The sequence below is a fragment of the Saccopteryx leptura genome, chromosome 2, assembly GCF_036850995.1.
Source record: "Saccopteryx leptura isolate mSacLep1 chromosome 2, mSacLep1_pri_phased_curated, whole genome shotgun sequence".
In the NCBI taxonomy this organism is placed as follows: Eukaryota; Metazoa; Chordata; class Mammalia; order Chiroptera; family Emballonuridae; genus Saccopteryx; species Saccopteryx leptura.
In genome coordinates this window covers 66,739,582-66,767,088 of record NC_089504.1, presented here as the reverse complement: position 1 = coordinate 66,767,088, position 27,507 = coordinate 66,739,582, and the positions used below count along the sequence as shown (strand labels likewise).

General features: G+C 39.3%; 1 protein-coding gene across 4 annotated transcripts in view; it reads right to left on the bottom strand.

Annotated features, from left to right (window-relative positions):
* KDM4C (lysine demethylase 4C) overlaps window positions 1–27,507 on the bottom strand; it is a 465,676-nt gene that overhangs the window by 53,640 nt on the left and 384,529 nt on the right. For 3 of the 4 annotated variants that reach the window (XM_066368119.1, XM_066368121.1, XM_066368122.1), the window contains 2 exons: window positions 20,272–20,457; window positions 7,092–7,226 (listed from right to left, as the gene is read on the bottom strand). In XM_066368119.1, coding sequence (XP_066224216.1) covers window positions 7,092–7,226; window positions 20,272–20,457 — 321 coding nt within the window. The remainder of the gene's footprint in view (window positions 1–7,091; window positions 7,227–20,271; window positions 20,458–27,507) is intronic. The other variant, XM_066368120.1, reaches the window with a different exon arrangement.

The following is a 27,507-nucleotide window of genomic DNA, read 5'->3' as shown; positions in this document are numbered from 1 at the left end:
ACCCATTCATGATCAAAACTCTCAGCAAAGTGGGAATACAGGGAACATACCTCAACATGATAAAGGCCATCTATGACAAACCCACAGCCAACATCATACTCAATGGGCAAAAATTTAAAGCAATCACCTTAAGATCAGGAACAAGACAAGGGTGCCTCCTTTCACCACTCTTATTCAACATAGTTCTGGAAGTCCTAGCCACAGCAATCAGAAAAAGAAAAAGAAATAAAAGGCATCCAAATTGGAAAAGAAGAAGTAAAACTATCATTATTTGCAGATGATATGATATTGTATATAGAAACCCTAAAGTCTCAGTCAATAAACTATAGACCTGATAAATGCATTCAGCAAGGTGGCAGGATATAAAATTAATACTCAGAAATCAGAGGCATTTTTATATACTAACAATGAATTGTCAGAAATAGAAATTAAGGAAGTAATGCTCTTCATCATTGCAACCAAAAAACCAAAGTACCTAGGAATAAATTTAACCAGAGAGATTAAAGATTTGTACTTGGAAAATTATAAAACATTGATAAAAGAAATCAGGGAAGATACAAATAAGTGGAAGCATATACTGTGCTCATGGTTAAGAAGAATAAACATCATAAAAATGTCTATCTTACCCAAAGCAATTTATAAATTCAGTGCAACACCAATTAAAATTGACTTACTTCAAAGATAAGAACACATATTCCAAAAATTTATATGGAATCAAAAGAGAACATGAATAGCCTCAGCAATCTTGAAAAGGAAGAATAAAGTGGGAGGTATCACACTTCCGGATATCAAGTTATATTACAAGGCCATTGTACACAAAACAGCCTGGTACTGGCATAAGAACAGGCATATAGATCAATGGAACAGAACAGAGAACCCAGAAATAAATCCACACCTTTATGAACAACTGATATTTGACAAAAGAGGTAACAGCATACAATGGAGTAAAGATAGCCTCTTCAACAAATGGTGTTGGGAAAATTGGACAGCAACCTGCAAAAAAATGAAACTAGACCACCAACTTACACCATTCACAATAATAAATTCAAACTGGATAAAAGACTTAAATGTAAGCCATAAAACCTTAAGCATCTTAGAAGAAAACATAGGCAGTAAGCGCTCTGACATCTCCGCCGCAATATATTTGCCGATTTATCTCCACGGGCAAGTGAAATAAAAGACAGGATAAACAAATGGGACTATATCAAACTAAAAAACTTTTGCACAGCCAAAGACAATAAGAACAGAATAAAAAGACAAACTACACAATGGGAGAACATATTTGACAGTACGTCTGATAATGGGTTAATAACCAAAATTTATAAAGAACTTGTAAAACTCAATACCAGGAAGACAAACAATCCAATCAAAATATAGGCGAAAGAAATGAATAGATACTTCTCCAAAGAGGACATTCAGATGGCCAATAGGCATATAAGAAAATGCTCAACATCACTAATCATTAGAGAAATGCAAATTAAAACCACAATGAGATATCACCTCACACCAGTCAGAATGGTGCTCATCAACAAAACAACATAGAATAAGTGCTGGCGAGGATGTGGAGAAAAGGGAACCCTGTTGCACTGCTGGTGGGAATACAGACTGGTGCAGCCAGTGGAAAACAGTATGGAGATTCCTCAAAAAAATAAAAATCGAACTGCCTTTTGACCCAGCTATACCACTTTTAGGAATATACCCCAAGAACACCATAGCCCTGTTTCAAAAGAGGAAATGAACCCCCATGTTTATGGCAGCATTGTTCACAATAGGGAAGATCTGGAAACAGCCCAAGTGTCCGTCAGTGGACGAATGGATTAAAAAGCTTTGGTACATATATACTATGGAATACTACTCAGCCATAAGAAATGATGACATTGGATCATTTACAATAACATGGATGAACTTTGATAACATTATACTGAGCAAAATAAGTAAATCAGAAAAAACTAAGAATTATATGATTCCATACATAGGTGGGACATAAAAATGAGAATCAGAGACATGAACAAGAGTGTGGTGGGTACGGGGTGGGGGGGAGGAGAGGAAGGGGGTTGTGGAAGGGAAGGGGCACAAAGAAAACCAGTTAGGTGATGGAAGACAATTGGACTTTGGATGATGGAAATGCAGCATAATCAAATGTTAAGATAACCTGGAGATGTTTTCTCTGAACATATGTACCCTGATTTATCCATGTCACCCCATTATAATTAACTTAAAAAATCACACACAAAAAAATAAATAAAACATTAGGTGTGTCTTATTGTTAGGTGCATCTTATGGAGCAAAAAATCGGTACTTAACTAAGATGCTCAAAAAAGGTGAAGTCAAATTACTTAATAAGAAAAGACTATCTTCAACATTTATCTTTCAGTTCAGTAATTCTGACAAAGGAAGGATATGTGGAAATGAAACTCTCTAAATTGGAATAATACAGAAATTTAATTATAAAATTTCATCTGACATATCTCACATTTAGGCTAAATGTGATGTAACAAAAAAGGGCACTTTTATTTTGTTCTTAATAATCATTGCTCATTCCTAAGACACGTTGTTTCAATCAAATGAACAGATTTTATTACCAGGTATGAGGCTATACTCATCAAGTCTTTTTGAGATGCATTACTCTACCTGTTCTTCCCATCAAACTAAGCCTCCTCTAAATAGCAACACCAATAATAAAATCCAATGGTTGAGATGTAAAAGAGTTTTTTCTCCACTGATACCATGTTACCTTCAATAACGATGGGCTTAGATACTAAAGAGGCCCTTATTACAAAGCTCTGTAACTTTTCTAAGACTCTAATGTTGAAATAAAGTGCCGTACTTCAGAGAAAAGATGACTGATCATCAGTAATTACAACTGAGTAGGGAGAAAAACACGACCCTAATAATGCTTTGGTTCATTAAAGGCACCCAATATCCAACAGGTTGCTTCCAACATATTTAAAGCCAGTGTTGACAAAATAGAACGAAAAAAAAACACAAAACATCATTCCTTACCTTACAGCAGTAAACATTGAGCCAGAGCCAAGCATTGACTAGCAAACAATGCAAAGAGGAAAAGCAATATAAGGATGAACATGGAGTAGGAAAGTAGTATTTAAATAAGCAGTTACTGATGCTTATTAAAGGCAAGACAGTTTGCTAGGTTCTACGGGTTAAAATAAAGGAATAGGTTCCTTCTCTCAAATAGCTCACAGGTAGGAGAAAAGACAGACATGGCTGACCACAGTGTAGGTATTAAGAGCACACAGGTAAGGGCAGAAATTGACCTTCCAGAGAAGGCTTCACCATGGGGAACATCTGAACCAGGCCTGTAAGAGCCAGGAAGCACATTTGAGCATTAGAGTGTATGGTGCCAGAAATCCCTTTGGTTATTTTGTGAGCCTGTGCACACCTACTCAGACAGATGTTTGTAAATGCATAATATAAAGCACACAAGATTACCAAAATAAAATACCAAATTATATTGAAACAACATTGAAAAAAGTAATTTGTGGTATATTATCTATGTTTCTGTAATAATGTATTAAATACGAACATCTAGGGATAATAGTAACAATGATTACTACTATGGACAGTCACAGAAACTGCAGGTGTCATCATTGCCTATACTTAAAACTGACAGGATTGTTCAATGCTAACTAGAATTTAGTAAAAGAAATTGTAATATTGGCCCTGGCCAGTTGGCTCAGCGGTAGAGCGTCGGCCTGGCATGCAGAGGACCCGGGTTTGATTCCCGGCCAGGGCACACAGGAGAAGTGCCCATTTGCTTCTCCACCCCTCCCCCCCTTCCTCTCTGTCTCTCTCTTCCCCTCCCGCAGCCAAGGCTCCATTGGAGCAAAGATGGCCCGGGCGCTGGGGATGGCTCCTTGGCCTCTGCCTCAGGCGCTAGAGTGGTTCTGGTCGCGGCAGAGCGACGCCCCGGAGGGGCAGAGCATCGCCCCCTGGTGGGCAGAGCGTCGCCCCTGGTGGGCGTGCCGGGTGGATCCCAGTCGGGCGCATGCGGGAGTCTATCTGACTGTCTCTCCCTGTTTCCAGCTTCAGAAAAATACAAAAAAAAAAAATAAAATTCTTTAAAAAAAAAAAAAAAAGAAATTGTAATATTTCTCATTCACTAACAAATTTTTTTCTGATACTAAATTGTAAAAAAAAAAAGAGCCTGACCAAGTGGTGCAGTGTATGGAGCATCAACCTGGGACACTGAGGACCCAGGTTCGAAACCCCAAGGTCACTATCTTGAGTCAAAGGTTGCTGGTTGAGCAAGGGTTCACTGGCTCAGCTGGAGCCCATCGGTCAAGGCATGTATGAGAAAGCAAAGAATGAACAACTAAAGTGTTGCAACTACAAGTTGATGCTTCTGATCTCTCTCCCTTCCTGTCTGTATCTATCTGTCTGTCTGTCTGTCTCTCTCTCTCTTGCTTAAATAAGTAAATAAAAAAGACACTATCAGCTGGAATATTTAGAAGTACTGCAGTCAATCTTTGTAACAGCCTTAGAACAATCACAATGTTATCTATATAATGGTGGTTGTATATATTATCCATGAAGGATATAGTAGTGAAATGAAACTCAAAGAAGACCCCTCTGTGATGGGTTAATTTATATAAACTACAATGGGAATATGTACTATATTCTAAAATATCACTTCTCCCCATTAAATTTCTGATAGAGCAGAGAGTAGTAAGTTCAAATATGACCTCTAAAGAAAAGGCTCAGAGGGAAGGAAGGTTTCCATGGTTTGGCAAGATGGATCTTTTCTTAACCAAAACCTGGCTAGGCTGATCTGTGTTCACAGTTTAAAGGAAAGTCACCTAACATCTGACAAGATGGGCCACGGGAAGAAATGTCATCTTGGGAAAATCTGTGACTGGGTTATCTTTCTATGATGTCATTAAAGATTGTAAATCCAAATAAAACAGTGTACACAGAGGCCCACAGAGCCAGCAAGGCAAGAGGGAAATGAAGCCAAGTCACTTATCCAACGAACAGACAAAAAAGCACATTTCCATTTACATCCAATAACTCTTTCACCTTTTCCGCTATCATTTCTCCCTAATTTCTACAAATTAACAACCTGTGAGATATTATCATTGTAGAGTTTCAAGGATCCATCTTATTAAAATTCCCAGAGGTATTTAAGTAAATAAATTAATACAAACTCTTCTTTTACGGAACTAATGCATCTAAAGTCACTCATCCAAACTGGCCTACAATAATGAGAGCTTTTTTCATACAATTAGAAGAGCTAGGTAAAAATCTTCTACCTAGAAAAACTTAAAGCCCTGGGGCTTCATGAAAAAATAATGGTTCTTACAGACAAATGCACATGCAGACTCATAAAAATGTCATAAGTATTTAATTTTCTACATGTGTTTGTGCACGTGTACTTTTATTTCTCATGGGTTTTTAAGTACAAACATATAATAGAATGGGAAATAGTCGTAAGCAGTTTCCCAGAAGATTTAAGGTCTTACTCACTTTACTGTCTGTAGAAGTATAACTAACAGACTTCAGAAGATAATGAGAAAACAAAATAAAACATTCTTTTCTATCTGAGTCAATGATCTCACCTCGGAGGAAGTGATCTTGTTTGGGAGGTAAGTGAAGAGAACTGGACTGGGAGAACCATCTTTGGATGCTTCACTGTGTTAATGCAGGGAACTCTCAACAGGTAAACACCTCCTGCTTTCTAGTCTGAAGAGTAAGCATACTTACTGCACACCTCCTGCTTTCTAGTCTGAAGAGTAAGCACACTTACTGCACAGAGAGCAGAGAGGAAAGCTCACATCAGTTAGACTGGTGGAGCATTGCTCAGATAGAACCTGACGTGAGCTCCTAAGTCACGTTCAATCTCACTACTTAGAGAACAGGTGAGTCCCTGGATGCCTGCCCTCAGAAGCTCTGCCTTGGTTTTTATATCTCAGGAGCTCTTCAAGCTACTTGTGTAGCAACTGATTTGGGGAGCACTACAGCTTTAACAAAATCTCAATCATTCATATTAGGCTATGTGTGTGGATAGAAACAAAGTGATTCTAAAATATATGTAAAACTGCAAAGGCTCTAAAATACTCAAAGCAATCTTGAAAAAAATGTTGAAGAAATGACAATTCGGGGCAAATAAGGAGGAAAAGCATTTATTCAAATTATAAGATAATACAACAACTTGGTTTAATTATCCTGAATAAGACATTTTCAATGGGAGAAGCAAAGAGGCATAATGTATTAATATAGAATACTCTTATCAATAATGATTTTTGGCCTGGCCAGGTGGTGGCGCAGTGGGTAGAGCATTGGACTGGGATGCAGAGGACCCAGGTTCAAAACCCCGAGGTTGCTGGCTTGAGCATGGGCTCATCCAGCTTGCGCATGGGATCATAGACATGACCCTATGGTTGCTTGTTTGAGCCCAAAGATCACTGGCTTGAGCCCAAGGTTGCTGGGTTGAGCAAGGGGTCACTCTCTCTGCTATAGACCCCTGGTCAAGGCACATATAAGAAAGTAATCTATGAACAACTAAGGTGCCACAATGAAGAATTGATGCTTCTCATCTCTCTCCCTTCCTGTCTCTCTGTCCCTACCTGACCCTCTCTCTGTCTCTGTCACAACAGCAACAACAAATCTCAATTAGTTTGTGAACGGAATAAAAATAGCTAAAATAGAAGCAAATTTTTTTTCTTAAGTGAGAAGCAGGGAGGCAGAGAGACTCCTGCATGTGCCCTGACCAGGATCCACCCAGCAAGCCCCCTATGGGGCAATGGTCTGCCCATGTGGGGCCGTTGTTCGCATTGCTCAGCAACTGAGCCACTTTAGTGCCAGAAGGGAGGCCATTGAGCCATCTTCAGCACCCAGGGCCAACTTACTCCAACCAAGCCATGGCTTTGGGAAGAGAGAGAGATAGATAGAGAAAGAAGGGTAAGGGGCAGGGGTGGAGAAGCAGATGGTCACTTCTGTGTGCGCTGATGTGGAATTGAACCTGGGACATCCACACAACGGGCCAATGCTCTGTCACTGAGCCAACTGGCCAGGGCCAGCAAATTATTTTAAAGTAAGAAAACTGAATACAAAACAGACTAATTGGGCCTGACCTGTCGTGGCGAAGTGGATACAGTATTGGCCTGGAACACTGAGGTTGCCGGTTCAAAACCCTGGGCTTGCCTCGTCAAGGCACATATGGGAGTTGATGTTTCCTGCTCCTTCCCCCTTCTCTCGCTCTCTCCTCTCTAAAAAAATGAATAAATAAATTAAACACAAAAACAGACTAATTAAATAGTTTAACAGTTTTTCTGTGTCACCAAGAAGGAAGCCCAGGTAATTAATGAAACCATGTAAACTAATCCAAGCTGTCATCCCAAGTTGGAAAAATGCCAAACCAGTACGGTCGAATTGAAATGCCACGTGCTCTGGCTCCAATGACCTGGAAGTTCTACAACTTTTAATGACTATTGAATCTCTCTGAAGTCCCATTTCATCATGTATAAAACAAATACAACCTTGATACTGCCACACAAGGTTACTGTGTGACAGTGAAACAATGTACTATGTTGTAAAATACACAGTAAACTATAAGGGCATTATACAAACATTAGCTATTATTATTAGTTGTATTTACCTTATCTACACTGATAAACTATTACTGACAAACAAGGCTGGTCACGTTAAACAGGTGAGAAAATTAGGGTGGAACAGGCCATTGTGGTTCTATAAAGAGATATGACTTACATAAATATGAGAGAGAGAGAGAGAGAGAGAGAGAGAGAGAGAATTGAGCTTCCTAGGTTTCTTTCAAATTTTTAGAAAAAATAGCCAAAGGAACAGTGGGGAAAAAAAGTCGCCAAAGCTTTCTACTGCCCAAGACAACAGCAGCAGGAGTAGTGCAGATTCTGCCTAGCTAGCTCATCATATTAACCAAAGAGATAAAGCCACAAAGTCTTTAAAATCCATCAAGCAAGCTAACTTTTATCTGTCAGAATATCTAATGTTAATTAAATGCATGTACATGCCTAGCACTATGCTAGAAATAAAGATGTATGAAGGCAGGGAAAAAAGGAAAAGAGCTGAGAGGCTCCGTAGCTGTCTCCTCCCTCCGTCCCGGTGTCGTGCCTGCAGCCCTCCTGTTCTCTCAAATAGCAACAAGGTTCATCTCTGTGGTTCCTACAGCCTCAGCAAAAGCTACTTCTCAGTCTCAAGTGAGGAAACCATTCTTCACTTCAAATACATGATAAAGAAACATAACAGATTTTAAGGTACGATTAAAAGTTGTGAAATACAAGAGTTTAAGAATTTTTTATTTTCTTCTAATTCCTCAGGCAGTATGGGGAAAGGCAGACAAACTTGATTAAAAGGGCTCCCACATACTCAAGGAGGGAAAACAGGATGGGGAAAGTAACTCAGAAGAACATCTGAGGTCCACAGGAAGAGGATTTCTGCCTCCTGCCTGAGCAAAAGCTGGGTGCTAGGTCAACCCAGTAATGGCTGAAAGAAAAAATTTTAAATAAAGTTTTACTGAAAAATGTAGAAACAGGAATTTTTTCTGTTTCTTCAGATACCATGAGTTCACTAACCCACTATACCCAATGTGGGACAAGAAGACAGGAGAGGATCTCACGGTAAAAACAAGACAATTTCAGGTAAGGAACAGTCAAGAAAGTACCCATTTTACCAGTACAGGAAAGAAGGACTGATTTGCATGTGGTTTGCATGTCTGAGTCCAAGATGACTACCAACATTCTGAGGAAGGACAGGACAAAGAAGCTGGGGTATCTCCTGGCTGCCTGGCTTCCTGCCTACAGGCCTCAGGAGGCCTTTCTCGCCAATCCAGAGTTTTACACATCATCTTTGTTAAGTGTGGACATATAATGGTGACCTGGAGAATGGCCTTTTAGATGGAAATATTAGAACTTATTTAATTGCCTTTTCTATTACTTATACTTAACAGTCTTAAAAAGTTATACTTTCATTACATTTTGCCAGTATCTATGATTTCATTATGACTATGGCATATAATTATTGTTTTCTACATGAAGGAATAAAAAATCCTGCTTCCCACACTTTATAAGATTTGGGAATGTCAAATACCCTTTGCTGCTGTGCATCTGCTGACACAATCCATTTATATTTCTCATTGTATTCATGGTGCTTGACTCTAATACCAATGTTAAAATATGGGATTGGTGTCACTACTTAATTTTCTTAGCAAGCTATCAAACAATAATGCATGCCTTAATTCTCTTTTTTAAAGGAGTACTATTGCCCTGATTGAAAAGCTTGGTTGGTTAGCACTGTCTCTATATACAAAGGTAGTGGGTTCAACCCCTGGTCGGGGCACATGCAAGAGCAGACCACTGTTTCTCGCTCTCTCTCCCCCCCTTCGAATTTCTCTAAAATCAATAAATACATTTTAAAAATTAAAAAAATAAAAAAGGAGCATGATTTGACCAAAAATCTTTAAATTTTCTGAGAACTGAGAAATATTAATGCTGTGAAAAAGTAAGCAAGCATTTTACATGAAAAAAACACCTTACCTATGCAGAAAATGTAACCAGATAAGTGGTCTTGAAGTTTAAGACTCGATTTTCCTCAATATGTGTGCTCCCTGACCTTTGTAAAATATCACTATGCCTTGTAACGATTCCTCATGCAGTTGGCCCCTCACAGTGGAACCCTAGATCTGCTTACTGGTTCCCGGTTCCACACTCACTTCGTGGTGGGAATAACAGAGCCAGGTAGAAAACACAACATTGCCAAGTTTCTCCAGGGGATTCTGATATGTTTGTTCTTGTGATAAAAACCAAACACCTGCAGCAAGATGCAGATTTTTCTTGAAATGTTTGTTTAAAAATCAAGATTAATTTTCAGTTTGCCTGACTGGTGCACAGAGGATAGAGCATCAACCTGGTACACTGATGTCCCAGATTCGAAACTCTAAGGCAGGGGTTGGGAACCTATGGCTCGCGAGCCAGATATGGCTCTTTTTGATGGCTGCATCTGGCTCACAGACAAATCTTTAATAAAAAAAATAATGTTAAAAATATAAAACATTCTCATGTATTACAATCCAGTCATTTCCTACTGGTTGCGGGTGGCTGGAGCCAATCACAGCTGTCCTATGGGACAATACCAAATTTTTATTGGATAATGCATAATGTACACGAGTCATTGTATGGCTCTCATGGAATTACATTTTAAAATATGTGGCTTTCATGGCTCTCTCAGTCAAAAAGTATCCCGACCCCTGCCCTAAGGTCAATGACTTCAGTGCAGGCTCATTCGGCTTGAGCATGGGATCATAGACATGATCTATGGTTGCTGGCTTGAGCAAGAGGTCTCTGGCTCTGCTGGAGCCTCACCCTCCATCGAGGTACATATGAGAAACCATCAATGAACTACTAAAGTTATGCCAACTACGAGCTGATGGCTTCTCATCTCTCTCCATTCCTGTTTGTCTGCTGTCTGTCTCCCTCTCTTTCACTTAAAATATATACTTTTTTTAAAGACATTATTTATTCAATTTTTTTTTCTTAGAGGAAGAGAGAGAGAGGGAAAGAGGGAGAGAAGGGGGGGAGCAGGAAGTATCAACTTCCATATGTGCCTTGACCAGGCAAGCCCAGGCTTTCGAACCAGCGACCTCAGTGTTTCAGGTAGACGCTTTATCCCACTGTACCACCACAAGTCAGGCTATACATATTGTTAATTTGCAGTTTTACAAGGCCAGAATAAAAAATTTAGGTAAAATATTCTACATTTTGTATAGAATATTATGCATTTATATTACATTATTACATCTATTATATTTATTTATATGACAATATAATATAGTATACATTTAAAATGTTCTTTTGCCTAACCAGATTAAAGGGTAAGAAATCAGAGTCTGGTGAAAGGTTGCATTTAAAGAGATATTGTTCTAAGCCACTTGGAAACACTACTTTCTGCTCATACATGTGTTTGTGACCCTGCTGACCCTGTGTCTGATTCGAGAGCCAAATACTTGCAAAACTTTCCTTAAATGGAAAGGTTAAGATAACTACTTCCAAAATGGAGGTGTGACCCCTAACAAAGCAAGAGCATGGTAGCAAAACACAACTTCTCAGATCCCACTGCAGCCAGGCCCATGCAGACACTGCCACACTGGAGAGGCCCACCAGGGAACAATGGCAGAGCAGGGCCACACCAAGGCTCCCAGCCTCTGCTCTGCCTGCATGGTCCCCGCATTCTGACCAGTTTCTATATCCTTGGCTGATTAACACTGGAATCTGCAATGGAGGCATCTTTTCTCGCTTCCCACAAATTCAAAACCTCCCTGAAACACTTTAGCATCAGATGTGGGCCTAGAACAACTACAGCTGGTGCCTGACTGGGGACTGGCACAAAGGCCTTTACCAAGAGGTCAGGCTCTGAAAGAAATCTGGAAGAACCGAGAGGAGTCTGAAAATGGCTCAATGGAGGCAGAAGAGCCTCTGGCCTGGACCCATGGGTCACTGGGAACTTCTGGAAACACTGCCAGTGGAATTTCCTGATTTCCTGTATGCCCCACAGCCAGGACCCTGTGACACACAGCGGGCCCAGCAGAACGTAGGATGGCCCACAGTGAGACTCCCTGGCTCCCCATACACTAGCTAAAAGGCAAGAACAATGAGGTCCCCAAAGGAAACCAAGCCCGTGGCACAGGAAGTGTACGGATCCATGCACTGAAGCCCTGTTCTACTGACAGAAGGCATGAGGGAGAGAGGCTCTGTGCTCACTCATCCGCCTATGGACATGGCTACAGGAGAAGTAAGAAAGGAAAATGGGGGCAGGGGCAAAACAGAGCACTGAAGTTTGAAATGGGATACACTTACTTATATTAATAAAATTAAGAAAAATACTGTCTTCACTGGTTTTTGCTGATATAGTGAATAAGGGAAAGACTGGTTCCAAATGTAAATATCCTAATATTTCTCCTCCTGGGAAAACCAAGCCTGGACATCTTATCATCTGGAACAAGTAGATTGACAGCTCAACTAAAAACCTCTAATGATAAAAGGATGAGTAATTTCTTCTCTTTCTTTAAATGTATGTTTAATTTAAGAAGATTGGTCAGATCAGGCCTGAGTCATTGTAGTACGTTTTTAAATCTCTGCTAATAATTCTTTGCTCCAGACCTTTGCTTTGATCAGAATTCTCTGTTTTTCTATATCAGTGCAATTCAGCAGGGTATTTGGAAAATAACTTGTGTAGGAAAAACAAACCAAAGACAAATATCAGATAAATACACACAAGTCTGAGGAGAGTATATAGTTGGTCATAACAAACCTTACTGAACAGAATGGAAGTTAGCAAAATCCAAATTGTTATAGGAAAAACAACCATCACCAAAACAGTAGCACTGCCAGTGAAACACAAAGAAGCTGAGATCTGGGAGACAGGATGAGAGTTTGTGGAAATGGCACCATTCCTATCATTGTTAGATGAGTATTAGCTACATTCTGGTTGTCTTTCTTAGAAGGATGGAAGAGAAACTAAAAGGAGACAGCTTCAAGCATGAGATTGAGTTCCAAACTAAGGAGATGTAATATAATAATAATAATAATAATAATAATAATAATAATAGTAATAATAATGATGAAAGAAAAAAAGGATGGATTCAACCCATAGCTACATTTGATGTGTCAACCCTGCTGAAGCCAAGGCAAGTTCACGGCATTAGAAGGCCACTCCAAAAGCAGAGTAAACTCTTACATGTGATTAGTTCTCAATTATCTGACTGTCTCTTGGAGACTTATCTTTCTCTCCTTTTGCCCCACATCTGATTAGTTACTAAGGCCTGTGAGCCTACCCCCAGCAAGTCTCTGAACCAAGGTGCTTCTCACCCTTGACATGGCCATTGAATAAATCCAGTTCCCTCTGTCCTATCATCTGCACAAGACCATTGTCTCCTGACTAGCTTTCTTGCATCTGCTCAGTCTCTTCTGCTCTGCAAACAGCCTCCACTCAGTCTTAAAGAAGGGAATCCTACCACTGTCCTGCACATACATACCTCCTATGATGGACTCTTGATAACAGGATAAACTAAGACTTTCTTAAGTTTTGTTTAACACAGTGACAAGAGTTAATGACATGCCCTGAGGCACATGAAGGAGAAGTCCAAGGAGCTGTGTCAGGTAGAGAAACTCTTGAAAGATAACTAAGTAGCTTCTCCTGCCTGGTTTCAGCACTGTTCCTTGTTGTGTGTGTGTGTGTGTGTGTGTGTGTGTGTGTGTCTCTCTCTCTCTCTCCACGGGAGTGTATGCACATTCATGTGTAAGACAACAGCTGGGTATCTTATGTTTGTGGCCAATCAAGGGGTGAATCAACTATCACTGGATCTTGCTCTGGGGGGCCTCCTCCTTGCCATGGTCTATCTGTTTTAGAAAAAAAAATACATCTTCCAGCCAAACATCTAATCCCTAAAAATGGATCCTTGTTTTGCCAAGCTCATTTCCCTAACTTTGAGGAAAAAAAAAGGAATTTTAAATTTTAATTTCTGGACATACAAAAATGAGGGAGGTTCCCCTGTACACAAGACGTTATCCTCTGATTACATAGCTGACTTCTCCAACCACATCTCCCCTGTCAGCACTCTCCCGACAACCTCCATAATCCCAACATGTCCTAGACCCAGTCAGTCATACCGAATTCTCCAACCTTTCCAGAAAAACAGGACTTTACAAAAGTTCATACACATAGATTCCCTCTACTTGTAATATCATTACTACTCTTTTTTTTTAAATAAAAATTGTATTTATTAACGTTATGGGGGAGAATGAGAAGTAGGTGCTTCACTCTATCTGTTCACTGGTTGCATGTCATATGTGCCTTGACAGCGTACACCCAGGGTTTTGAAGCAGTGATCTCAGCATTCCAGGTCGATGTTCTATTCACTGCACCACCCCAGGCCAGGCAGCATCATTACAGCTCTTATCAGTAAACTCAAACTCTCCTTTCAGAACCAACATAAATGTTACCTCCTCTGATTCTACCTGACTGACCCCAACAGACTTAGTGACTTCCTTCTTTGGGCTCCCAAGACATTTTGTTCATATTCTTCTTCAACCTGTCTCATTATGGTAATAGACTCATTATGGCATCTAAGAGTTTTGGCTTTGAGTCAGATAGCCTAGTTCTCAATCCACATTAAAAGTTAAAAGTGTGACAGCAGCATCAAGAGGAAAATTAGTCAACTGGTACCCGTCAATAGTTATGCAAAATCCTGCATACTGGTATAAATGAACTCAATGCTGCCTGATTACAAAAACATAATCCTATGACCAAGGGGCTCAATATGGTGAAATGCAAAACACACAAACTTCTGGTGAAATGTAATTCTGGTTTACAAACCCTAATGCCTATTGAGGCTAACTGGATTAAAAGGCATAAATCAGAGACAGAGGCAGAGTTTGGTCAAACAGGCTTTCTAGAATATTAGACAGCTGGAAGGAGTTATTTCTCAGGTATCCATCTGGGAAGTAAGTCTACTTTCTTCCTCTAGTAGAGTATGTGGTCTTGTGGACCTTGATTCTAGCTTAAGAACTAGGACAGCTTCATTTTTATAAACATTTTATTAAATGAAAAGTATGGATAATGTTTTCCTGAATGAGTCCCAAGTATAAAAGTCTGTGGTAGAGCAAACATGTGTCTTCTGTTTCAGACTCAGTACAACACTACACAGGCAACTGCAATTGCTTATTAAGGAAACTAGGTGCAGGGAAGAGCTTTGATGTAACAGGCTCAGTCACCTCCATCCTCTGTGCGCAACCCAGTGGTGGGATCCAGCTGGGTAACACAAGTTAGGCACAACCAATACCTAATTTTTTGTTCAGTTTGGTGAACCGGTTTTTAAAATGGCACTTGTAATCAGGGTTCTCTTTAAGGTGGGTGCCTGGGCAACTGCCCAATGTGGAAATCACAAATTTACATTCCTTACTCTTTTTTAATGTTCATCTGTGTAACAGCGTATTCTAAGTGCCCATAGTAATGTTCATTCTGTCCAGAGGTGAAAAAAATTTGACAGAACTGTGCTTGTAATACTTGTTTATTCATTTCATAAATCTCATTATACCTTTGATGAAATATTACATTTTAATTCCCTCGTGTTTGTTACTTCAGTAAACAAACATATAACTTAAAGAGAAAAAGTGCCAAACAACCAGGGGGTGACAAGCTGTCATTGGAAATATCTTAAATAACAGTTTTATTGTTTTTTGTCAGGTATTAATATTTTTTCATTAATATTTTAAAACTCTTTATTAAAAACATATTCTAGTTTTGTGTACCTCTTTTATTATTTAAACATTAAATGCATAAAATAATAAACTACCTTTCGGTATATCAGTTTTTTTATACTTAAAACGGTCATTCGGGCAAAGAACCAGTTGTTAAATTATTTGAATCCCACCACTGGCACAACTCATTTCTGCTACATCCCTAAATCCTTCACTAATTAAGTAGGCATTTACAGCAGGAGTCAGTGTTTGGGGTCTTTCCCTATGGATCCATAATAAACCCAAATCATTGTAGACTCTTTATAATTAATGAATTAATATAAAATTATTATCTATTTCTTAATTTTCTGTCATTATGCATTTTCTCAATAAGTGCCACTGAAAGTACAATGGGATATACAATATTTTCCTGTGATAAGAACTGCTATTCTAGGATTTAAAATTTAGGGAACTTGATCATCCATTATTCCACATGTTAGCAAGGTGAGAGTAGTTTCTGCAAACCAAGAAAGGTTTTATTAAGTTAGTGATGACAGCTATCCCCATCCCCTTACCATCAAAAAGTTTGCTATCTATTCAAGCACAGAGTAACCAGAACTGCTGCCTTGTTCTGAACTCTTCACCAGACCCGCGCTATGGGGCATGCCCTCCCGTCCTGAGCCTCGCTTAGCGATGGCAGGGAAGGAGGTGTATGTACTAAGGCTTGCCTGGGGAGCCGACCTGAAAACACAAAGGCTGCAAAAACACAAAGTGCTGCACAAAGACTCAAGGTCGATTACTAAAATGAGTGCCAGATTAGAACATGAAAAATGGACAGGGGGCGGAATGATAAGAAACAAGAGAACTTTCAGAGTAGAAGGACGAATACAGAAGCCAACATAACCACTCATTCTCATTATCCACACCAACCACACTGCCTCAAAATAATATGCACATGTAAACTATCTAACACACACTTGACATGAAAGATGCTCAGTAGATACTAGTTATCTTTCTTCTCCACTAATTCCACTCCCTAGAATTAAAATTTTTTTAATTAATTTATACCAAGTAGCTTCTATGGATGGCCAAGTACTAGTTGCTGGAAATAAAAAGACAGAATATTAGTTAATCTAGTTAAAATAATGGTCTAGTTCAATATAATCTAGTTAAAATAGTATTCAACAAAAAATAAACAAAATAGCAGGAAAATGACCAGTAAGGTGTCTTGTCTATAAAAGTTTTTCATATTTTTTGAATAGGTATCTGTGTCCATGTTAACATCCACAACTTAGAAACTGTAAAGGAAACTGATTTCTTAAATGTCATTTTTCCAAGAGGAGGATATGAGAATAAAAACAATGTCTCCCAGATAAGCTATTGTACTGCACAGGCCATGATCACTGCAAGGAATTACCACATAAAGTGCAAGTGACCGTGGTGCTCCTATTCTGCATATATGGAACATTCTCATCTACTATGAAGGTTTTTTAAACTAGTTTTCTTGGGGAAAAAAATCTGTGTGTGCCATCTTTCTAATCTCATTTCCCTCAGTGATTCAACATCCCTGCCACTGGACTTCTGTCTAGTTTACTCAGGTGTGAGGTGATGGGCCCTGTGGTGGCCATACTCTGCAGGCAGTATATAATTTATGAGTAGCTCATTGTTTGCTTTGGAGCAGAAATGTTTTCATGGCTCCCAGTTTCAAAACTATTTTACTATTTATTGTGTTCTTTTCTTTTCTTTACAAGCATCTGTGCCACATTCACATAAATGGGTTAGGAATACATCCAGTGGAACCTTCAGAAATAGAGCCAGGAAATGGGTCACACAGGTGATGGCAAAGAGCGGTCAAATACAACACCACACATACAAATCCATGTGCACACACGCATACACAGATAGTATCTTACATTTGAAAGACAGCAGGTGCCAGTCAAAAACACTGAAAACACATACTAAGATTTAGATTAAAATAACAGGGATTAGCTGTGCACTTTCTGTTACACATGCCTTTCTACCTTAAAGAATTTGAAAGCTACCTATTTTTTCAATAGTATCTTTTTAATTATAGAATGTGCTTACTGTTTAATGAAAGAGAACATGATAATAAATCAGATGAAATTTTTATAATATTATGCACCATTATATTTTATATTCAAAGCTCAATAACATTGAAGAAGCTAGTGTTTTTAAAATAATTTGTGGCATTAAATAAAGGAAGAGTATAATTTGCCTTAAAATGGTTCTTTTTGACATTGGGTGATGGGTATACAACATAACAGTTCAAATACTATGTAAATGTTTACCAGAAACCTATGTACCCTTATTGATCAATGTCACCCTGGAAATTTAATTTTCTAAGTAAAATTTTTAAAAAGGTACTTTTTGATGCATTTTGCAAATAATTAGGAAAAAAAAAATATGGAAGACAAAAGCCCCAAAAGGGAGTACAAATGGAGATTCTACTTAAGTGACTGTAGCTTTATACTTCATTTCACCTAAATTATACAAGCATCCTCTATTCTGGAAAAAGATAGGGGAAGGCTGCCAAGTTAGCTTGATGTCCACAGTACTCTCTGCTATGATTCAGCAATTGCTCATTACTCCCAAATAACTAAGGTACGGTTGAGAACATAGACAAACTACAGTTCTGACTCTAGAGACCATATCCCGTAGCATTCACAGTTTAAACAAAAAGAAATACTTGGGTGCATTTGAGCTTCTTTATGCTTGTAAAGAAAATAACAGTGAATGCAATAGGAGCAATCACAACACTCTTCACCAGGGCTGCTAGATTCTATCCCTCTGGTTAGCTGTCAAACATTGGGGAAGGAATCCATCCTTGGAGTCCAACTGAAGAATATGGGCTAAGTAAGACCTAACAAGAATATATTTTCAGAAAGCCAATGTTCATAATGCTTCCAGCTAGAGAACTTTGCAAAGGCAGTTTACAAAAATTAAAATTTTCCCTCATAAGAAAAAAACTGTGACATGTAATGTTACCCTTACAAACTATACCAAGCTTAAAGGGAAGAACAGAGAAGAGTAGTTTCTAAATCCCCTCAAAATCAAATATTTTCTTTTTCAACATCATTTACAAACACATTAGTAACATAAACCAGACTGAACCACAAATATCCTACTTAAGAGGAATGGGTTCCTAATTAAATACCTGGATTTCTTTAACAGCAATGTCAATACCACCATCAGTAACCACAGAACTCTGGAATAGTAAAATGGCAGCGTATATCCCAGGCACAGATGAACATCTCTAGCACCATCTGAGGTTTGAGAATTGGAATTTCAACAAGTAACAGCGTACGGGCTGAAAGACCTTTACACTTCAGCAGCTGCCGCTCATTAACTGAACCTGTTCGGGCAAGAAACTGAACCTTCTCTGAATCTAGGTTTTTTACCCTTACAGCAGGAACTGTAACAACAAAGCCAGCAATAGTAGTCATTGTTGTACCACAAAGAGAAAGCAGTAATACCTCTTTCATTTTCTGAGGGCTTACCCTGTGCTGTGGACTAAAACACGTGGTGAAGAATCACGCCACTGTTTATAGGAGGAAGCTGAGGCTCAGAGACAGGAACTTGCACAAAACCACCTATGTGTTACTACGGGCAGAATATAAGTGTGCACACCACCACTCTGACTCCAGAGTCCTGACCTCCTTGACATCTCAAACTGCATGCCCACATGATATCCAACGAGGTCAGGTGACTGACTGAACTTTGTAAATGGCAAAGCACCACAGTGATGCAACATATTAATACTGTAACATTTTTAAAGTTGCTGAAATGTATTTTTGGCTGAATACATAATACTATTCTTAGCAAGAGCCCATGAATTCAAGGAACTAAAGAAAAAGCACAAATAAATATGCTAGTTGAGAACTAACACAATAGAAAAATGCAGAACATAACTATAAGATAGATGGAAGAGTTGGTGATGTCATTTTGTACATTTGCACATTCACACACAACCACACAGAGTCCCAACCCATCAAATATCTCTCTAGATGCCCATGGAAGTTGCTGGAATCATTAAAAAGCTGGGAGGTTTGTTGTGTATGGGTCATGGCTCTTCAAGCCCACACTGACCACTTGGCAGGCTGCTCACAGGAGGTTATTAGAGACATAGGACAAGCATGTTAGGCTGCAAATCATCTGTGGCCGAGCCTCACAGGGATAACAAAGGGCAGCAAGTCAGTGAAGCTGAGCTCAATACAACATTTTAGCCTCCTCACTGGCAGCCAAAAACAATTATGGTAAACTGGAAAGCTAACAAAAGCAAAGCAACCATCTATGCTGTCATAATATTTCTAAGCATTTAAAATAAGAGGAAAAATTCTATTCACCCAGGACAGGTAAACTGAACTATAGTTATTAAGTTCACATACTATTCGGTTGCAAATACTCTTTCCAGAAATAGGTACAGTCCTTGGTGAGATGGTCAGGGCAGAAACAGTTGATCTCTATAGTTCTCTTCACCATTTCCACTTTTCTGAGATTGTCCTAACTCTCCCAGGGTTTCCATGCTTCCACTAGTTCATCCCATTTCAGACAAGGCCCCCAACATGCATGATCACCCTCTCCTTTTACTGTGTTGCTCTCCTTCTTTCTTCTAGAAGAGATGACATAAAGCCCCCAGGCCAGAGTGTACAGCTGTGTAGACCTAGCACTGCCTAAACTAAGGTGGTACTTTTACATCCTTCCCTCCCCAAAAGGCTCTCACCATCATCCTGGATATGTGCAGGGCACAATCAGTACAAACACTCAGCAGCCCTGTATACAAATTCAAAACCAGAACAGGCATAGTGAGTTTCACTCATTCATCTCTGATCACTCACTCATTCAAGTCAATAAATATCTATTGTGTCTAATATGCACCAGACACTGATGGATCCTGGGCAAATACAAGTTAATAATATTGTACAATCCCTGCCCTCAAGAAACCCATACCTCAAGGCTAGATATGTCAACATGACTAACATTACAGAATGAAGCACGCTAGCGTCAGAAGAGGGTTAACTGGACTTACCACATTTGGGTTGGCCTTATGTCGAAAGCACGTAATGTTCACCACATATGGCCAATCATCAGGCTCCATCAGCACCCCAGCAGCGTGAGCACAGGTGACATGAAAGGAGGCTGGGCAGCGGCCGTAGGAACACTGGATGCAGGCTCCAGAGACCTTCTTAACCCGGTGTCTGCAGAAGATGCATTTCTGGAGGGTTAAAGCCAAGAATATCAAGTCAAACTAAGTAACTCAGCCAATTTCCACACTTCACAGAATAACAGCTATTAGAGATGAAGAAAATTCATTATACCAACAAGACCCGACCTTCCAGAGGCCCAAGTATTGACAGCAATTATGGCAATATAAGCTGCACACTTTCAAGAAAACACACTGCTACAGTCACATACTGCCAGACATATGTCGCAATACTTCTTGTGGTTAGGGAAGCCAAACTCTTCTGCACATGATTCCCCAGGCACAGAGCTGAGGCCCAAGGGTCCACGTATCAACACTGAAGCCACTTCTCTTTTGTCTCCTGCATGGCAGGCCCTTCTGTACATCAAGAGATAGAATATGCGTTTGGAGGACAGGCACATACTCGCCTAAATTAGATGCGGGCTTCCAAAATAGCCAAATAGCACACAGATGGACTAAGTTTTCCATTTGCAAAAAAAATGTAAAAGTGTTAAATGGTCCTATGTGGAAACTAGGGGTTCAAGTGTTTAATAATCCAAATCTGAACCCTTCACCGCTGACACAAAAATATGCCTCCCAAAGTGAGAAAATTGAAAATTATCCCAAAGGGCATAATTTTGTTGAATATCTATTGCTGACTATGCCTGGGGAAAAAGAATGAAAATAAAAACAGTAATAATGATTACCACAATCTAAAAATTATATTGCATACAATTAGCACTAAACATCATCAGTACAATTGTTCTGAGAGATGAGAAAAATAAACCAGCTTCACTAAATATAAAATTTGTGAACTAATACTTGAGGGTTAGATAAAAAAAAATGGTTATAGAACAACATAGGTTAGCTTCAGAAAGAAGAAATGATGAAAAAGCTCGACTCTTCATTCCTAAGGATAACAAAGGTCTGCAATCTGATCAAATGCTGGTGCAACTGCTCTCCTTTATAGGTGCATCTTCCTTCCTGGAGAATTAAAAAGGTACTTAAACTCAATGCCTTTCAGGGGCTGTGATATTTTATCACAGACCTGCTAGTATCAATGTGCACTTGAGTTCTAACTCTTCTTGGCCTCCACATCTAATGAGCCACTTCAGTCATACAGCATCTGTATTTAATCTTGCTCTAATCTCTCCCTGCCCTTCCACACCAGTTGCCATCCCCCTGCCTCTGCCGTGGAGTCTTGCCCAGCACAGTAATGGCCTCCTAAATGGCCTCTCCTTTTATTTCAACCCATCTCACTTCATCTTCCTCAGGCCTGCCAGAGTGATGTCTTTACAGCATAAGTTCTATGTCTACGCCTGTTTAATGTTCTTCGGTGGCTTCTCCTTATCTCCAAGACATTCTAAGGGGGGAAAGCAGCATGAGATGGAAGAGGAAAGCTTATAAATGGCCCTTTCTGGTCCATCTGAGCAGTATTATCTCTCACCAGTTCCCATAATGGTCCTACATCCGGGCATTCATCTGATTTTCCTATCATCTGGATTTAATGTACAATTTAGTATTTTTAAGGGGGTAAGGATGCAGCTTACCAAATTAAGAAATTACAAATGGAGAGAGAGAACACACCATAGAACTAAAACAAGACCTTTTGATAATTCTAATTATTTGAAAGGTGATGACAGATGTAATAGCAAAACTCACATCAGGAGTCCCAAGTATAATCAAATAATCTTTTAAGAGCCTAGTCATACTACACAGAGGTCAGCATTTGAATAAGTTCAGATATTAACAGATGTATCAAAGGAGAACTTATTTTCTATTTTTCTAATTAAACAGAATTTTTTTTTTTTTTTTTTTGCATTTTTCTGAAGCTGGAAATGGGGAGGCAGTCAGACAGACTCCCGCATGCACCCGACCGGGATCCACCCAGCACACCCACCAGGGGGTGATGCTCTGCCCATCTTGGGGCATCTCTCTGTTGCAATCAGAGCCATTCTAGCACCTGAGGCAGAGGCCACAAAGCCATCCCCAGTGCCCGGGCCATCTTTGCTCCAATGGAGCCTCGGCTGCGGGAGGGGAAGAGAGACAGAGAGGAAGGAGAGGGGGAGGGGTGGAGAAGCAGATGGGCACTTCTCCTGTGTGCCCTGGCCGGGAATTGAACCTGGGACCTCCGCACGCCAGGCCGACGCTCTACCACTGAGCCAACCGGCCAGGGCTAATTAAACAGAATATTTTAAGAGTGGGAAAGAGTAGTACAACTTAACTAATTAACAAATTAATAATTCTTAGCCACCATAAACTTTCTCATTAAACAGAGGCCCTCCAGAAACAGTGAGGGAGACAGAAAGAATATATCACACTTAAGCTCAGGAGGATTCAGCTCTTGGAATCTAGTAAGGGAAATACCCTCCTTCCCGAGGAAGATCAGGGGTGGTCATTTCCAAGGATAGAATCCAGTCAGTATCCTTAGAAAATCAACCTCGCTATATATAGACCAGAGATTTTCTACCAGTGTACCGCATGAATTTTTAAAACATGCAATACCTGACTGACCCCTTTTCCCTTAGATCAGTGGTTTTTAACCACTGGTCCACCAACCTGGTTAACTCTTTCACAGACTGGCACAAAATTTCTGGTGGACCACCACCAGTCCATGGATGGAGGACAATACTTTCTTAGATTATCAGATTAAAAAAAATGACAACAGCCAATACAACAATAGTTATCTGGTTTGAATGAATCAAAATTATACCTATATTTTTTGTCAGACTGGCAAAAAAATATGTTCTGGTGTACTGCAGAATTTTAGTAATTAGTTTATGTGTGCCAATGAGATGGAAAAGGTTGAAATCGCTGCATAGACTGTTGTAACTCAATGCTTTGGAAGACATTTATTCACAAGGTTGAGAAATTTGACTTAAATATAAAATAGGTTTGCTGAGATAGAGAACTAAACAAAACCCAGCAGGGAAGCCATTCTGTATCCTGAAGCACAGTCTACGTAGTACAGTAAGTCCTCAGTTGATGTTGTTGATAGGTTCTGTGACTTTAATAAAAACGATGTATAAGGAAACCAGTTTTACCATAGGCTAACAGATATAAGCAAGAGTTCTTATAACAACTTAACAAAATTATAAATAAACAACTTGAATGAAATGACACCTTATTTGAGGACTTGCTGTACTTCCAAACCCTATTTTCACTTGACTTGCTGCTAAACCAGTTCTCTGCCCTGGCTGAAGCATCTGTGGTAATTTGATACCTACACATGTCTAAGCTACAAAATTTAATGTAGGAGGGCAAAGAGTAGGACAAATAAGAAACTTCTTAAGAATGTTACAGTGGAATAAGTGCTGTGAAAGAAGTAAGGACAAAACGCCTCACAGAAGTAGAGCTGCTGTAGTGTGTTCTGCTTAGGGACAACACTGGGAAGAAGGCTTTAACGAAACTCAATAACTGATTGGCTTAAGATGGTGAACTTGGCCCCTCCTACCATTCCTCCAGCCCCAAATTCTAAATAAAGATATAGGAAAAGGAATGCAACCATAATAGCATGGACTAATAAGAAAGGGTGTAACTAACTCCAAGAAGCAGATCCTCAGCAAAAAGCTATTAGTAAAGTATTTCTGAGGTAACAGTTCTGGCAAGATCAATGCCATGCGTGAAAGTGAATACCTAAAAGATAAACTACCCTGTTGGGCCAGTCCAACGTCCCATCCTGCTCCCAATCATCATTAGCACATGAGATAATCTGATTTGTTTTGAATTCAAGTCCTGTGTCCAACCCATCATTCAATAAGACAAGTGGGTTCTCATTGGGCGGAAGAAAGAACAAGTGCACCCAAGCTGTACAACTAAACTATCAACAGATACTTTAAAATCTACTGATACTTAAAATCTATCTCCTAAAATATCTATTTTAGAAAAACCAATCCATAAAAGAGAGGTGCTATAATTTATAAACAGAATTTCTGACTTAAGGGGTCAGGTAAGCAGAAAGAGAAGATGATTTTTTATTTTTTTTAAGTGAGAGGAGGGAAGATAGAGAGATAGACACCTGCATGCACCCCAACTGGGATCCACTTGTCAACCCCCCATCTGGGACTGACTTTCGAACCAACCAAGCTATCCTCAGTGCTTGAGGCCGCCGCTGGAACCAATCGGAGCCACTGGCTATGAGAGGTGAAGAGAGAGAGAAGGGGGAGAGAAAGGGGAAGAGAAGCAAATGGTTGCTTCTCAAGTGTGCCGACCAGAGATCAAACCTGGGACTTATGCATGCCAGGCCAATGTTCTATCCACTGAGCCAACTGGCCAGGGCCAGAAGATGATTTTAAAAGAAGTACAGCACAGGCCTTGGAATTGTGGTTCAGTGGATAGAGCTTTATCCCCAAGAGCTCAGGTCACAGCTTTGATCCCTAGTCAGGGCACATACGAGAAGTTACCAATGAGTACACAACTAAATGGAACAATGGGTTGATGTTTCTCTCCCTCTCTCCCTCTCTTCCCCCCCCGCAAATCAATGGAATTTAAAATTTTTTAAAAACATACTGCTCACAAAAATTAGGGGATATTTCAAAATGAATATAAAGGTATAAAATATAGCTAATTTTTGTGAACAGTATACATAAATAAAATAGAAGAGATACAATACAGATTACAACAGAGATTCTAAAATATATGCCACCATTTGTAAAAAACAGTAACAACTATATAGCCACTTCTAATAATTTAAAAATATTATTACAAAAAACCAAGATGTGCTGAATATTGGAATGGATTTCACTGAAGATCAAATTAGCAACTGGAAATGGAGACTAGAGATTGTATAGAACACAAAAGAAAATATCAAAAAAGAAGAAACATTAAACACAAATGCTAAACAGTGTGCAGAAGCAATCCAGATGTTCTATATCTTCCTAAAGGGCATTCTAGAGGACCAGAAAAAGAGAAAATAACAGAAAATGTCCAAACTTGAAGAAGACGTAACATGTAGGAGTAACTTTTTAAAAATCACCTAAACACCTCCTACACACAGCTTAGAACTCCAAATAAAAAAAAGATAATCCCAAAATATTCCAGAGGAGAGAGAAATCAGATTACCATCATATCTCTACTCTGCAATAGTGAATACTAAAAGAAAATTAAACAATGTCTTCCAACTTCCAAAGGAAAATTAAATTTGGTCTATATCCAACTTAATCACCATTCAAATGTGAGTGCAAACAAAGTTTTTTTTTCAATAGAAAAAAAGGATAAAAAATATGCATGAAGAAGTGAAGAAGCAACCAAAATGCTACATATGTGGATAAATCTACATAAATATTGACTTCATACACAATAAAAGCAATGGCGTCTGGATTTTAAATATACATAAAATTTAAAAAATGAACAATAGAAGATACAAGGAGGAAGTGGTAAAAGCAAAGTTTTAAATGTTCAAACATTCTTGAATTGTCCAAGAAAAGGGTAAAAGTACCAATTAACTAATTGTGTGGGGGAAAAACAGAATAAGAAAAAATAAATTCAAACAAAGACAAAAAAGGAAACAGAAACATAGTACAAGTGTGAGCAAAAGGAAAAGCACATTATAAATAAGTAGCTCTAAGAACAACTACATCTTATGTCAAGTGTACAAAGTCTAAACTTGATCTTATAGACCAAGGTTAGCAAAACTTTTCTTAAAGTACCAGATAATAACTTAATATTCTAGGCTATGTGCCCTACAGTACCAGTTGCAACTACTCAATTCTGCCATTGTAGTGTAAAAGAAGCCATAGCTAATCCATAAATGATAGGTGCAGCTGTATTCCAATAAAACTTGACTTACAACAGCAAGCACACGCCTTGGTTCTACTAACTCCTGCTATAAATCAGGGGCACATATTTGAAGTTAGTAAGCTGTGAAATTATAAAATTATTATTTAAGAAAGATAATTTTAGCCTGACCAGGTGGTGGCGCAGTGGATAGAGCATCAGACTGCGATGCGAAGGACCCAGGTTCGAGACCCCGAGGTCGCCAGCTTGAGTGTGGGCTCATCTGGTTTGAGCAAGGCTCACCAGCTTGGATCCAAGGTCGCTGGCTTGAACAAGGGGTTACTGCGGTCTGCTGAAGGCCCGTGGTCAAGGCACATATGAGAAAGCAATCAATGAATGACTAAGGTGTCGCAATGCGCAACGAAAAACTATTGATGCTTCTCATCTCTCTGCTCCTGCCTGTCTGTTCCCTCTATCCCTCTCTCTGACTCTCTCTCTGTCTCTGTTAAAAAAAAAAAAAAAAAAAAAAAAAAAAAAAAAAAAAAAAAAAAAAAAAAAAAAAAAACCGAAAGAAAGAAAGATAATTTTAGCAGCAAGATAAAGGTTAGATTGGTGGGAAAAGAAACTATAAGGACATATAGATGAAAAAGGGGCCACCTACTAGACCTGACAAACTCAGGGGAGGCCTGCATGGTAGCCTTACAAACTCAGAGACCCAAAGGAACCACATAAGATGGCCTGAAATTAAAAGTGTCTAACTAAAGGCAAGTTGTGGCAGGTAGTCACATCTTAGGCCAGTATCTTTCTTGACAAAGATCAATCTTTACCTTAAGTGACCCTGCCTATTTGGCATCTACTATAACATACTTTTGAAATGTCAAAGTAATTAGAGTAATTCCCTTTTTCCAGACCCCTCAGGACACAATCTCTCCCTAGAACAAGAGACCACAGAAACCCTTATTGTTATCTGGTTGCACACACACTATCTCCATGTGCTGTAAATGTTAATTGTTAACTATCCTGTACCCACCAATGTAAAATAGTATCTGTCTCTTCATTTTACTCTTTATCCAATCTCAGTGACTTCCCTACTTTTCTTTCTCCTGCCTCCCTAAACCACCACCAATGAATTCCATGTAACCCTCCTTACACCTTCTTCTTTGATTGTAGCATATATAAAATAAATTGCAGCCCTGATTGGTCCAAGGATAGAGTGTCAGCCTGGTGTGCGGAAGTCTCGAGGTCGATTCCCGGTCATGGCACACATGAGAAGCGCCCATCTGCTTCTCTCCCCCTTCCTTTTCCCCATTCTCTCTCTCTTCTCCTCTCAAGGTCAGTGGCTGATTTGTCCAAGCATCGGCCCCAGAC